At 36.6% G+C, this 13196-nt stretch overlaps 1 protein-coding gene across 3 annotated transcripts in view; it reads right to left on the bottom strand.

Annotated features, from left to right (window-relative positions):
* The window catches only part of ralgapa2 (Ral GTPase activating protein catalytic subunit alpha 2), a 176378-nt gene that overhangs the window by 107734 nt on the left and 55448 nt on the right, over nt 1-13196 (bottom strand). For all 3 annotated transcript variants that reach the window (XM_082143396.1, XM_082143395.1, XM_082143397.1), the window contains exons 4-8: nt 13075-13132; nt 11016-11059; nt 10743-10923; nt 1533-1648; nt 1286-1424 (exon numbers count right to left, since the gene is read on the bottom strand). In XM_082143396.1, coding sequence (XP_081999522.1) covers nt 1286-1424; nt 1533-1648; nt 10743-10923; nt 11016-11059; nt 13075-13132 — 538 coding nt within the window. The remainder of the gene's footprint in view (nt 1-1285; nt 1425-1532; nt 1649-10742; nt 10924-11015; nt 11060-13074; nt 13133-13196) is intronic.

Below are 13196 nucleotides of genomic sequence, written 5' to 3'. Positions count from 1 at the left end.
GCCTGTAGACTGATTTTTATGAGAAGGACTCAGACCCGTTTCGGTCCAAAGGATCTGACGTTTTCACGCGCTCACAAGAGCTTCTTTTTTTGTTCTCTGACACATGAAACAAATGCTTATACAATGTTCAGAATAATGCCGAAAGAGCTATTCTGTACTTTAATGTCATTGTGTCATGCAAAGAAAAGGAATTCATTCAAACTACAGTCAGATCTGTATAGTCTATAGTCTCAATAATACTTTATAATGAAACTATCATTAACAGTGTAATTGTAATTACCTCATCTGTCGACATGATGCTGTGAATCAGAGCTGGTGCAAATATATCCACATCACTATGATCAGATGCTTTCTTAAAGGTAGAGCAAGTTTTATAAAAAAAAAAAAGTGTTATACTGGCTGAACTCTTTTCACATCCTGATAGCAATCAATAATAGAAGTGGTCTAAATATTAAAACATGTACATATAACTTCTGTGTCTCAGGACCAAAAAAAGTTTGTATAAACCTATAAAAACGTAAGTGTTTTTCATTGCGATTAATCACAGAAAAATGTGTGATTAGTCGAGTTATTTTTTTTAATCGATTGACAGCACTAGCTTTGAGACATGAGGTCATTCAACGCCGTCTCTCGTGATGCTTTGCAGAATCTGCTGTGTGTGTTCATGTGTTTCGGAGAAGACGGGGCTCTCTTCTGAAGGGAGGGTGGGATCTCTGCTTTCAAAGCTAAATAGCTAAGCTCTCTGCAATTACCTTCCATACCTCTAACTGCAGCTTTCCCACTGCTGTCATTTTTGTTGTTGTGTTTATTTTGCTATTGAGAGAAAAGCATACAGCACATATTTACATATTTATCTAAACGACGCTCTCAGCAGTGTGGAGGGTGCCAAGATGTTTAGCATATCGCTGCAAAGGTTTTTCCACTCCTTCGTTTACGAAGAACGAAGAAGAACCTCGTCATGAGTATATCAAGGCATTGAATTACGCTCAGTCTCTTGTACGTTACCCATGTGCGAGTGCGAACACGAGCAAAAAGTTGCTGGCTGCAGTTCACTCGATGGCCACCGGTGTCGCTAACAACAAGGGTTTCTGAATTATACATATAGCCCCTTTAAGTTTGTGCTGAGAGATTGTCTGAAAACTATCATTATTATGAGATAATATGTGACACTAAATTATTATTCATTAATACTTGAATCTCTTGGCTGGTTTTTGATGAACAATTAATTCAATTGTGAGCTGCTAAAATCAGGTTTAAAGTGAAACGTTTCATGTCTCAAACCCACCTAATTGTGGCTTGTAGAGGTTGGTGTGTTTTGTGAAAGAAGGGAAGAGATGAGGCAGGTAGTACTTCTTGAACAGGGAGAAGAGAAATCTGAAGCCTGTGTCCTGATTCTCTTTGTTTTTCCAGTCCAAGCTGGATGCCTGTGGGGTGAAAACAAATATCAGGGGTTCAGAGTACATCACGGCAATCCAGTTTTGAGAAACATGCTGATTTCCGACAGAACACAGATGTGAGCAGCTCTCTCTCACCTGGAGAACCATGACCTTGAGCACGATCTGGAGGACAGAACAGGTGTGGTCGTCTGCCACCTTCTCTCCGGGAACCGCAGGCACCAGTGGGGTGATCTCCTCCGGCACAATCTTGGCTACAACACCACAAACACAGAGTATGATCATTTAAAGACATCTATGTCATTTATTTGCCAGAAAGATTTGTAAAATAGCTAAAAAGATAAAGCTGTTAATTTCACCCTTTTTGTTATCATTTTATTTGTTTGCATTGTATTTACAATTTATTTATTTATTTTCTTTAGCATTTACAGGTTTTATGACCAAAGAATTTACAAGAATGTTCTAGTTTTATATTTTTACACATATTATTTAATTTCAAAACAGTTTCTACCAAACTAAATATTATACAGCTTGACAAAACTAGACAAAAAAAAATCATATTCATTAAAGAAATTTCCAGTTTTCTAGGTCTGGAAATTACACTTTTTAAAATTCACTTATATATCCAGGTTTTCCAAGAGTGTGAGAACCCTGGTTTTAAATAGAAATGACAGTTGTTGAGGGAAAAAATTTAAATAACAAATATGAAATCCATTTACAACTTTATTTTTTGGCAATTTATCTTATTTTAAAACCTGTTTTATCTTATTTTAAATCCTTTTAAGCCAACTTGAGGCCCCTGTGGAAGTTTGCTGAGGCGCCCTGCTTGAGAACCACTGCTCTAGATATTTCAATGCAAGTCTGTGGGATTTTGTTCACCTGTTTTATCACTTTGGAAATCATAAGTTCAATCACACTCCACCCCTCAAACAAGCTGCACAATATAACAATACTTGGATTAAATTGTTCAAATCGTAATCTTAAAGAGGCCATATTATGCCCTTTCACAAAGTCTTGATTTAGTGTTTGGGCTCTACTAGAATAGGTTTTCATGATGTTCAATAAAACACATTTTGCCAATATCTGACATTGTTGTTTGCAGCTCCTCTCTTCCCAGTCTGTCAGTAACGCTCTGTTTAGTTCCTGTCTCTATGAAGCTCCTCCTCCTGAAAAGCACACTGTGCTCTGATTGGTCAGCTGGACCAGTGTGTTGTGATTGGTCAAGCGATTCGAGCGTGTTTGGGATATGTCATGCCACTACTTCACTACACTATTTCAACACACTACTAACTAACCAGGCCTCTGCCCTTTATTCCGCATATGCCTTTGGTGGGAATTATTTAAATTAGGAATACTGTGACGTGTTCGTTCCCGGAAGAAAACTCTACAATGGGCTGCAAGACTACAATGGATACATTTCAGAAAGAGTGCGCACTGATATAGAGAATAACTCCCTTCAAAGGGACTTCGCAGACGTTTTTCATGCTCAAACAGCAACATAACACACTAAAGAAAGCTGAGAAAGTAAAAAAGAAAAAAAGAAAAATGCATAGTAGAAAAAGTGATGCCTCAGCACACAATGATAGTCCTACCCCTCCAACAACAGGTAATCCTGCACAAATTATTCACATCACTGGTTGAGCCAGAAGTTCAGAGTGTGCTTTGTCAGCTCCACACAGTCTGTTACGGTGTGCATGCTTAACTATTATGTTTGAGACTTTATAGTTGCTATGCCCAATAAACTGGGGTAGAGAAAGCATTTGAACCCTTTAAGCCATGGAGGCATATTTTTTTTTTTTTTTTTTTTTTTGAGTGACATGCATAAAAGTAAAGACCCACAACTCCAAAACTATATGAAAGAGAGTCAAAGGGTAGGTATTGTTTGATAGAAAACTTTTAAAAACATATATACTTGTTTTAATTATAATTTTACATATATTTCTTATTTGGCATGCAATAACTCAGGAAGGAAATAAGGTAGGAAGGCAAATTATTATTATTATTATTATTATTTTATTTTATTTTTTTGGTGAAGATCCCCAACATTTGAAGTGCTTCTGGATCAAAATTTGTGGTGACAGCATAAAGTTATCAAAAGTTACAGCATTTGGAATCAGTGTAGCCTTTTTGTTTAGCTCTTGATGGGCAGTTTTTAAACTGTTGAAAATCTCATGATCAACACAATGGATTATGTTGATTTTGGACTCATTTCAATCGGGAGCATCCACTGAAAGTAACGATGTGCCATTTTCTACGATCTATGCATGTTTCGCGAAGTTGCCACGTGAAAGCTACATTTTATTTTACTTAGCTACATGTGCACCTGTGGAGTTTTATGTGTTGTAACTCCATGAGGAATATCTCATGATCAACAATAAATGCTGCATCTCTATATTATTTACTTATGGGTCTTGCGGGGCTTCAAAGTACAAAAACTCGCTCAAGTTTAGTTAAAGCCCAAAACAATTATGCGTGTTGTATTCTACTCTGTGAGACCTTTCAAATGACATATGACACGTAAATATTCTGAGCTGTATGATGTTTTTGACACATTAAAGTACATAATACAAAAAATATATATTTAATAAATAATGAATTTTTTTATTTATTTATCTGCAAATAACTCAAAACTACTTAGGAGTTAATCAAAGCGGCTACATTCATTGTAAAGTTCAGACTATAAGCTTTCAGATGACATCTATTTTGTGTTGATCAAGGGAGTAGTTTTGAAAAATATGATTTGATATGATTATACATTTTTTAGTAGCTAGGTAGCGCCCACAGGTGGTACACTCCGTTTAAGAGGGACTACTCAGCACTCCTTAAGAGTTGAACAAAATGGTTAGATGCATTAAAAAGCCGAGTTTCTAATCTTTAAAATTATACCTATTTCGGGGGTACACTTTGGGTTTAAAGGGTTAACATCCAAAAAAATAGCACTCCTCAACTTTCAAGTAAAAACAAATGAGATAATAATTTTAATTAGAATTTTTTGATTCATAACTCTTTCATGACTTTTTGCAAGATCTGCATCCGGCTTATTTTTATCAAATGGATTGCTTTTTAGGTTTTGTCACTACTGCCTTTGTGGTTTCAGAGGGCTGGACAACCTTCAGCACCGTGAATAGCTTGGGTTTCACTAATGAAATCTATTCAGACATAAAGCACGTCAGCACAGACAGAAAGGATTCACTGATTTCAAATACATATGAACACATACACAGTGCTTTGAAATTAATGGGTCATTACCAGTTCAAGGGCATCAATAAAATCTTTTCCGAGAGAAAACATCAAGGGAAATCATTCCTTTAAGCATTTAACATACTCTGACCTCCTTTTCTGAGTATGCTGTGTCGCCATTTGATTATTACACTCTAATACTAGATTTAAAGTGCCTTTGTGCCACAAAGAGCATTAATGGCTGCCATTAAAAATTACATTCTCAGACAGAAACATAGTACTGTAGATGTGCTGTAAATGGTGAGGGATGAAATGAATGAAGGACAAAGTTGTGAGGATAGAAAAATATCAGGGTTATTGGGTACTTCAAGTGCATGTACAGCATTCGTTTTGGAGTTCAGCTGATTTGTCCAGGAACTTCTTTTTAAAAGAGTACAAGCATCTGGAAATGAGCACTAAAAGTCCTGCCAAACTCCAGCCTTACGTTGTCATTCCCAGCAGTCACTACTGTGGTGGATTTTTTATAGATAAGATTATGTTACTAACCATGGAAATGTGACTTTAGATTTTAAACTTATGATAAACTTTTATCACACTTCCCATTTTTATGTCTGGTGGAACTTTCCATTCCAGATCTAACAATAAAACAAAATAATTCTTACTTCCTTTTATTTAGGATGTAGCCATCAGGCGAACTTTCGATATGATCTAACCTTGGTCAAATGGAACTTTGAAAATGGACTCAATGTTCTGTTGTTTTTTTTTGACTGTATTGTGAAATGATTGACTGGAATATTAACCCCTTACAATGTTTTTGATATGTTGCTGATGTCACTAACAAAGGGTAATGAAAGGGGGGGGGGATCATATTGATAGAGCTTGACATGTTAGTCATGATGATTCTATTTTGATGTGTCTGGCTTTATCCTATAAAGCCTGTTGTATTCTTCTGTTGGGTCGAGGTTCTCTGAGTATTGCTCGAGAACTCCCGGCCGTTTGAATAAACCATCTGAGGGACATTTACTGAAGTCTGCCTCTTTTGTTATTTATGCTGCGCAGCAAAGAAGTTAGGGTAAGAGACTCGGCCAGTTGTCGACGGAAGACGCAGAGAGCTAGAGTATAAAGGTTATTAAGTGTCGATTTGTAGACGCGACAGATTTATTTATTAAGTGTCGATTTGCAGATGCTAGATAGTCAGGTTTAGGGAAAAATCCATTACACTACCTTACCAACAACATTTGTTAACAATGTAAAAACATTTTATTATGTTATCCATCTCAATTTATTTGTATTGTTCTATGTCATGTTTCTATGTCATGTTTATTTGTACTTTATTGTAAAGCAACCTTGAGTTTTCTGAAAGGCGCTATTTAAAATAAACATATTATTATTATTACCAATGCTGAAGATTAACAGTCAACAAGTTCATGGACCATACGTCACATAGAGTGCTGCAGGAATTACATATTTTTGAAGACCAAAACCCGGAAACAAGCATTTTAACACTTCCGGTCATTTTGAATGGGTTTTTGGTTAAATGCCTGAAATAAGGTCTGTAGTGAACACAAGCTCAATGTATTTTCATGTTTTATTGTAAGACATAAAATACATCAGTAATACCACTTTGTGATTTTTTAAAAGCTTTGCTAACTTGCTAAGTGCTTGCTAAGTGTCTAAATGGGACTAAAGAGGCTGTCAGGACATTTCAAGATTTCTATCCACCTTATTCCTACGCCCCATGACGCTTTGCGTGAATTATGGGTGTAACTTCCGTTAAGCTGTAAACAATAAGGTAAAGGCGCGCTTTATAAACGCAATAATACAGTATTTTTTTTTTTTAACTGGGTACAATGATGACATTATTCTACCCACCCTTCAACCATCGAACATTAAAAGGACACTTGCGTAAAAGCATCAACAAGGTACCTTCAACAGACCATGAATAACCCCAAAAGTGAGTCTTTCCACAGCAAAAACGGAAATATCACTATATATAAATATATATATATATATATATATATGTATGTTTTATGTAACATACGTTGCCTTAATCAAAAATGTTCATTAACTTCAGCATTGCGTGATACTATTTCAATGTGATTTCTGTCATTTTGACAGATCAATGAATTTTATTTACCTGTGAAAAAAAACCTGGAAAGAGACGTAAGGATTTGAGGAGAAAAACGAGAGTTTTTCAAAGAAAAATTCTTTGTGCATTCCAGTGAATTATTAATGGGGGATATATCGTAAATTAAATCGGGAGAACTGTACACACATGTGCAGGATATGTTGTCCTTTTTCATACTTTTACAGCGGATTACAAAGGGAAAAAAGAAAATAATTATGACGAAAAGAATGCAGTGACTGAAAAGAGCTCTTGCCATATATATATCCTTTTTATAACGTGTCACGTTAAAATACCAAGTATAACGTTATTCTCATGATGTTTGAAAATAAATCATGAAGGAAACTTGACAGCTCATTGAGTCAAACTGACGGATCAGCTTTATTTGTGGGCAACCTTATGATTTGAAATGATTAGTTTCAGCCTTTTTGAATGGAAAATCTGTGATATTTCTACTTTTGTATGTGTCCACTTACAATCAAATCAAAACATTGTGCTTTTGTAAAATAACGAAAATAAACAGGGTGTGCGTTCTGCCTCTCCGTCGCGGTGAACTTTTTTTTTCTTGAGCACGTCTATAAACTGAATCAAAACTCAGCGAATACTTGTCACACATTTATGAGCCATATACCTTTATACACATTTAAGTGTGTACTTTTAAATGATCGGATTCAAACTGAAAACAAATATTCTCTGTTTAAGTAATTTGTATAAAACCAACAGGATGTCCAGTATCTCAAACGCTTGCTAATTACTTTTTAATTTGACACGCCCACTCGCGCAAAAGTGATTCACATGCAAATCTCCACATGGAACGCGAACGCCCTCGTTACCTCAAACACAAAACACCAAAACACTTCACAAGTCTCTGCTTTTCGTCGAGTTTGGAAGACACGTCTGAGCTTACATTGGATTTACCTAAGAAGAAGAAGAACGCGATTTGAAGACAAGAAAGATGTAAGGTAAGAAATTCTTACTTATTAGTTTATGGTATTGTTGCATAAACTTCACATTGCAGTTGAACTGTTGCTAGATATATGGTGAATATTATACTATATAGACCCGTGTTTCCTGTTAAATACTGTTTGTGGATATCTGCTCAAACATAGATATGTATAACCATAATGTTTAATATTTTGGAGCGCGATGGCGTTTGAATGTATCATATTTTGGAGCGCGCTGTGGGTTTTAATGCATCATATTTTGGAGCGCGATTGCGTTTGAAAGGAAAAATGCACCAAACATTAGGCTTTATGTTTTTACTATTATCTCATTTCATATCATCATAACGAATGGAAACATTTGAAGTAACATATGATAATCAATATATTTTTCTCTAGCGTAGTTGTTCTTGAAATCTTTTGGAAGATTTAATGTATTGTTATTATTATTTTATGCAGCACTGCGTAGCCTATGCCTACAAGGCACAACAAACCTGGTGTTCATTATATATTGTTGGAAACGTGTGTGTGTATTCTGTGAATTTTAAAAATAAATTTTAACCAGAAAAATCTAAAATCTATTCCCAAAATCGTGCAGCCCTATAGTTTCTCTTGATATCAGTATGTTCACAGTTTTTTCTTTTTTTTTTTTTTCTTTCAGGGACTAGATGCAACTGAGTCCTGCTGACTTCAACATTCACATGAGTCTCTGTACATGAACATGGTAAAGTGAAAATCAACTTTTAAAGGTATGTACAATGTTTTTAGGAATGGCACAAAGGTCTCTGTCTTTGGATCATTGTTTTCAATGTGCTCTTTTGTCATTTGTATTTTTGGATTGTGTTGTGTTGTAAATAAATCCAAACAATCTAAAAGCCATTCTTTTTTAAATCTCCTCATTCTTTGTGCAAGGTTGCTCTGAATGACAGGGCCTAATCGCTCCTAATAGGGCAGTAAGGGGAGTGTCTTTGTCTTTCTCAGGTGTTGAAGGCTTACATATTCATGAGATGATCACGCCTCTTCGCATATGGCTTTGTCACACAAAACACGTCTTAGAAATTTTAAATCAATATATTGTCTTATCTGAATGAGCAGTCAGGGTGATTTTCACATAGTTTTGGAGCAAATATTCTAGGCTATGTCATACAATTTTCAAAAGTCTTGTGAAGAAATAATCAGTATGGGTTTCATGGCCTTATTTCAGTGAGAATTTTTTTTTTGTATTTTCACAAACCACGCATAAATGTCATTATCTCAAAACTACAAACTTTTACATACATGCTGCTGATATATTATTGTAGCAGAGTTTGTGCTAAATACAGTGTAATTAGACTTTAGCCATGAAAATGTCACTAGTAACAGAAAAAAACACAAATGTCAGAGCATGTCAGAACACCTCCAGGGCCAGAAAACAGCTCAGACCTCAGAGGGTTAAAGGGATAGTTCACTTTGAAATTAATTTTTGGTATGTTTTAGCTTACCTCAAGGGCATCCAAGATGTAGGTATCTTTTTTTCCGCAGTAGTTTCAATTTTGATATTTTTAGGTCAAACCGTTCTTGTCTGTCAGTCATATAATGTGGGTCTATGGGCACCACCTCAAAGAGCATGCACAGAGTCCAAATTAAAACAATTCCCCGTCGTCCAAATTAAACAATTCCACATCGTAAGTACACATTGATGGCCTAAGACACGAAACGAGCGGTTTGTGTGAGAAAACGAACAGTATTTATATCGTTTTTACCTCTTGAACACAGCCATGTCGAAGTGATCTGATCTGACGTGTACGCAGACTGGTGCATAGATATACACACTAGATGTCGCCTTAAAGACATTCGTTCCAATGAACTGCCGTAGACAAGGCGACATCTAGTGTATATATCTATGCACCAGTCTGCGTACACGTCAGATCAGATCACTTGGACGTGGCTGTGTTCAAGAGGTAAAAACGATATAAATGCTGTTCGTTTTCTCACACAAACCGCTCGTTTCGTGTCTTAGGCCATCAATGTGTACTTACGATGGGGAATTGTTTAATTTGGACCACGGGGAATTGTTTTAATTTGGACTCTGTGCATGCTCTTTGAGGTGGTGACCATAGACCTGCATTATATGACTGACAGACAAGAACGGTTTGACCTAAAATTATCAAAATTGAAACTACTGCGGAAAAAAAGACACCTACATCTTGGATGCCCTTGAGGTAAGCTAAAACATACCAAAAATTAATTTCAAAGTGAACTATCCCTTTAAGCAAAAAAATACTACTAGGTTGACTAATATATATATGTAAGTACAAGATCCTCAAAAGAGTTACATACGATAAATAAACAGTCAGCAATACAATAAGAACAAATAAACTAATTTCAAACAAAACCAACAAATAAATACAACCAAAATACAAATGAAATAAACAGTGCTTTAGGTTTTTCAGGAAGATGCACTACCAGTGGCATTCAGATAAGTAACTAATAGTCTACAACAGAAATTGAATAAAGTAGTCAAATGTCAAATTAAATAACTGCATAGTCTTCAATGTATACATTATTAAATATAGACGAAACTACAAAAGTTATTCATTCAAGAGCAGTGAGTGATTTTTTCTTTGTCTTTTGTTGTTTGATTAACAGTAATAATAACAGACTGAAGCAGTAACATTGGGCTGCAGTCATTGGATCCAATATACTGTTACACACACGTGTTTTCTTTCTCAACGCTTCACATTCACCTAAGACATAACTGACTGTGTTTCCGAGGATACTCATTTTTGTGTGTAGGCTATTTGACCATTTATGCGCGTATAGCCTAGGGCTGGGCGATATATCGCATGACATTGTTATGCGCATCTCGTCAGTAAAGCTTTCAGATGGAGCGGCATTTACTACACAGAGCCGTAGTTCGCTGACAAGCTGAGCCATATCGCATTAATTATCGCAGGCGATACGTCCGTATATCCGTCCGTTTGCCAGACTACTTGCAGAGCAAATCTAAATTTTCCGGAAGTTGTCTGGGTTTTCCCAGGCTAGTTCAACTGTGTAATTATAGCTGAAATTACTGAAATTAATTTTGTACCGACATAGTCAATGTATGTATATGTTTGTTACCGTCAGGCGGGTTGGAAAATGGGTTGTAAATAATGGTGTCCAGTGTGCAGGGTCCTCTGGATGAGGCAACAGCAGGGAATCCTGGGATCAGGCAGGCGAAAATGAGGAGCTGCTCTTCTGCACAGTTACTCTGCAGAGCCTCTAGCCAGAGCAGGAACAGACGCATGCCATCACAGCGGATCTGCACACACAAACACAAACACAGTTTCCTCTGGTTACACATCGGCAACACAGATTCATCTGATTCATATTCTGATTCATAAACTGACCTACCTTAAAAGAGTTTCCAGTGTGCAAAAGTTTTTTGAGTATAGAACCTATAAAAGAAAAGACACAACCAGTAACGGACTTGATCATTGCAATGCAGAAATTATGATGTACAAACCTAAAAGCATTAAAAAAGGTTCCTTTTGACTATGATCCTTAGACCTATATCATGGTATGAGTGATTTATATCACGGTAATGGTATATATATCACAATATAGTTGAATTTGCTGGAAATTCAACACTAAATGTTTTAAATATTACACTCAATACTCTAGAGGCTTTAAAAATGATATTAATTATAACAATTGAACTGGCATCAGAGTAGAAACTGCACAATATATCGTATACATTTCGATAAGGGTGTCGAAATTAATCGTTTCTACGATGCATCGCGATGCAGACGAGGACGATTCGGTATCGGTTCAGTAATAGACCATAACCGGTTATAATGTACTGACGCTTTTCTTACGTCATTTGTAGCGTACGTGCTTTGTTGCGGTAGCATACAATGGCAGAGGGAGGTGAGACGCGACTGGGAGAAAATAAAAAATGCTCCAACTACTTTAAAAGCCAACATCTGGGCACATTTCGGCTTTTATGAACATCCTGGTAAGCTCGACCTGCAGAAGACACGCGTTGTGTGCGCTCATGTCACGCACAAATAGAATATGCAGGAGGTAATACCACTAACTTGATAAACCACGTTAGCCGTTTTCACCCCGAGCTGTTATCGCCCGGCAGAGTCTGACTGCTTTAGAGTAAGCGGATGAGCTCCGTAACCCGAATCCGCAGCCAAAAACAAATCATCCACCCGCCCCAATAACTTTCTCTGATTTAAGTATCCGCACCCTATGGTCAAATTACAATTATTCTGTGTTGTTACGCGTGATTATAAATGGATGATCGTCACTTTCAATAGCGGACTCGGCGAGGGTTGATGCGCGCATCTTTAATGGTAACAATACACTGATTAAGGAGCGCTGCTTTTAAATGAACATTTCTTTAAAACAAAATTTATTTGACAGATTTTCCTTTTCTTAGTGTCATAAACAAGCTTTAATCCCTTGAAACTTAAACTGGAATGTCACTGTTTCTGTCACTGCAACTTCCCGAACAGGCGAGCACATGCGCGCACACATCACATTTGAAGTAAAATTTTAAATTGAGGATGCGGTGCATCGTGATATCGAATTGAACCGGATCGATGACATAATAATCATAATCAAACCGAACCGTGAGACCAGTGTCGGTTCACACCCCTGTTCCTATATACACAATCATCATCTTTAAATCATGAATTTATATTTCTCCATCATTTTAAATTTGATTATGTAGTATTGAAGGTGTCACGGGATTGTTGTTCTTTCCCTCATTAAAGCTGTTAGGTACACAGTCTTGTACCTTTGTCTTTCTGTCTGATTTTCACAACCGTTTTTGCTATAAATCAACGTTTGTAATGTTGTGAATCCTCAGTTACACAGTGGTGGATCAGATGTGGTGCGCAACAACTTCCCTTATAATCAACTAGCTTATGTTTTGATACTTCATGACACACAGAGGATTACGAGTGTAAGAAAATAGCAACACATACGTGTAAATGAAATAAAAAATGATAAACCTAGAAACTGTTGCTTAAATTTTTGCTTGAATTTCCCTCGGGGATCAATAAAGACGGTCTGTCGGTCTGTCTGTCTCTATGTGGAGGGCTCTAATTGAGGTTATTGACTCCTTTGAGGGTCTTCCTGTACGGAAGACTGAAACCACGAGACGCATAATTTAATTCAGTAATTTGCATTTCAAATGAAGCCTCTCATTTGCATTTCTCATTTATTAACCTCCTGCTCTCACTCTCTATGAAGCTAATTATTTTCTCTGAGAAAGTATTAAACCAGGTTACACTGACTCTCTCCTGAACCTGCTTTAACAGCAGAACTCTTACACACCGACTCATTAATAATTATGCACAAAGAAATAGTAATACTGTAAGCAATTTTTCAATTTCAACAGCTAAACCTCTGGCATGAACCACGTCAGTGTAACATGGTCTCTCTGAACAGCACTTACCTATACTGTGAAACTGCCATCGACTGTTGATTTTCTCAGGTAGAAGTTGAAGAATTTTCTGAAAAAAACCCCCCAAAAAACCACAGTGAACACATTAAACTTACAGCAGAAAGCGCAAGAGC

Source organism: Leuciscus leuciscus (assembly GCF_965113295.1).
Source record: "Leuciscus leuciscus genome assembly, chromosome: 17".
Classification (NCBI taxonomy): Eukaryota; Metazoa; Chordata; class Actinopteri; order Cypriniformes; family Leuciscidae; genus Leuciscus; species Leuciscus leuciscus.
This window is presented reverse-complemented; position numbering and strand designations above follow the sequence as displayed.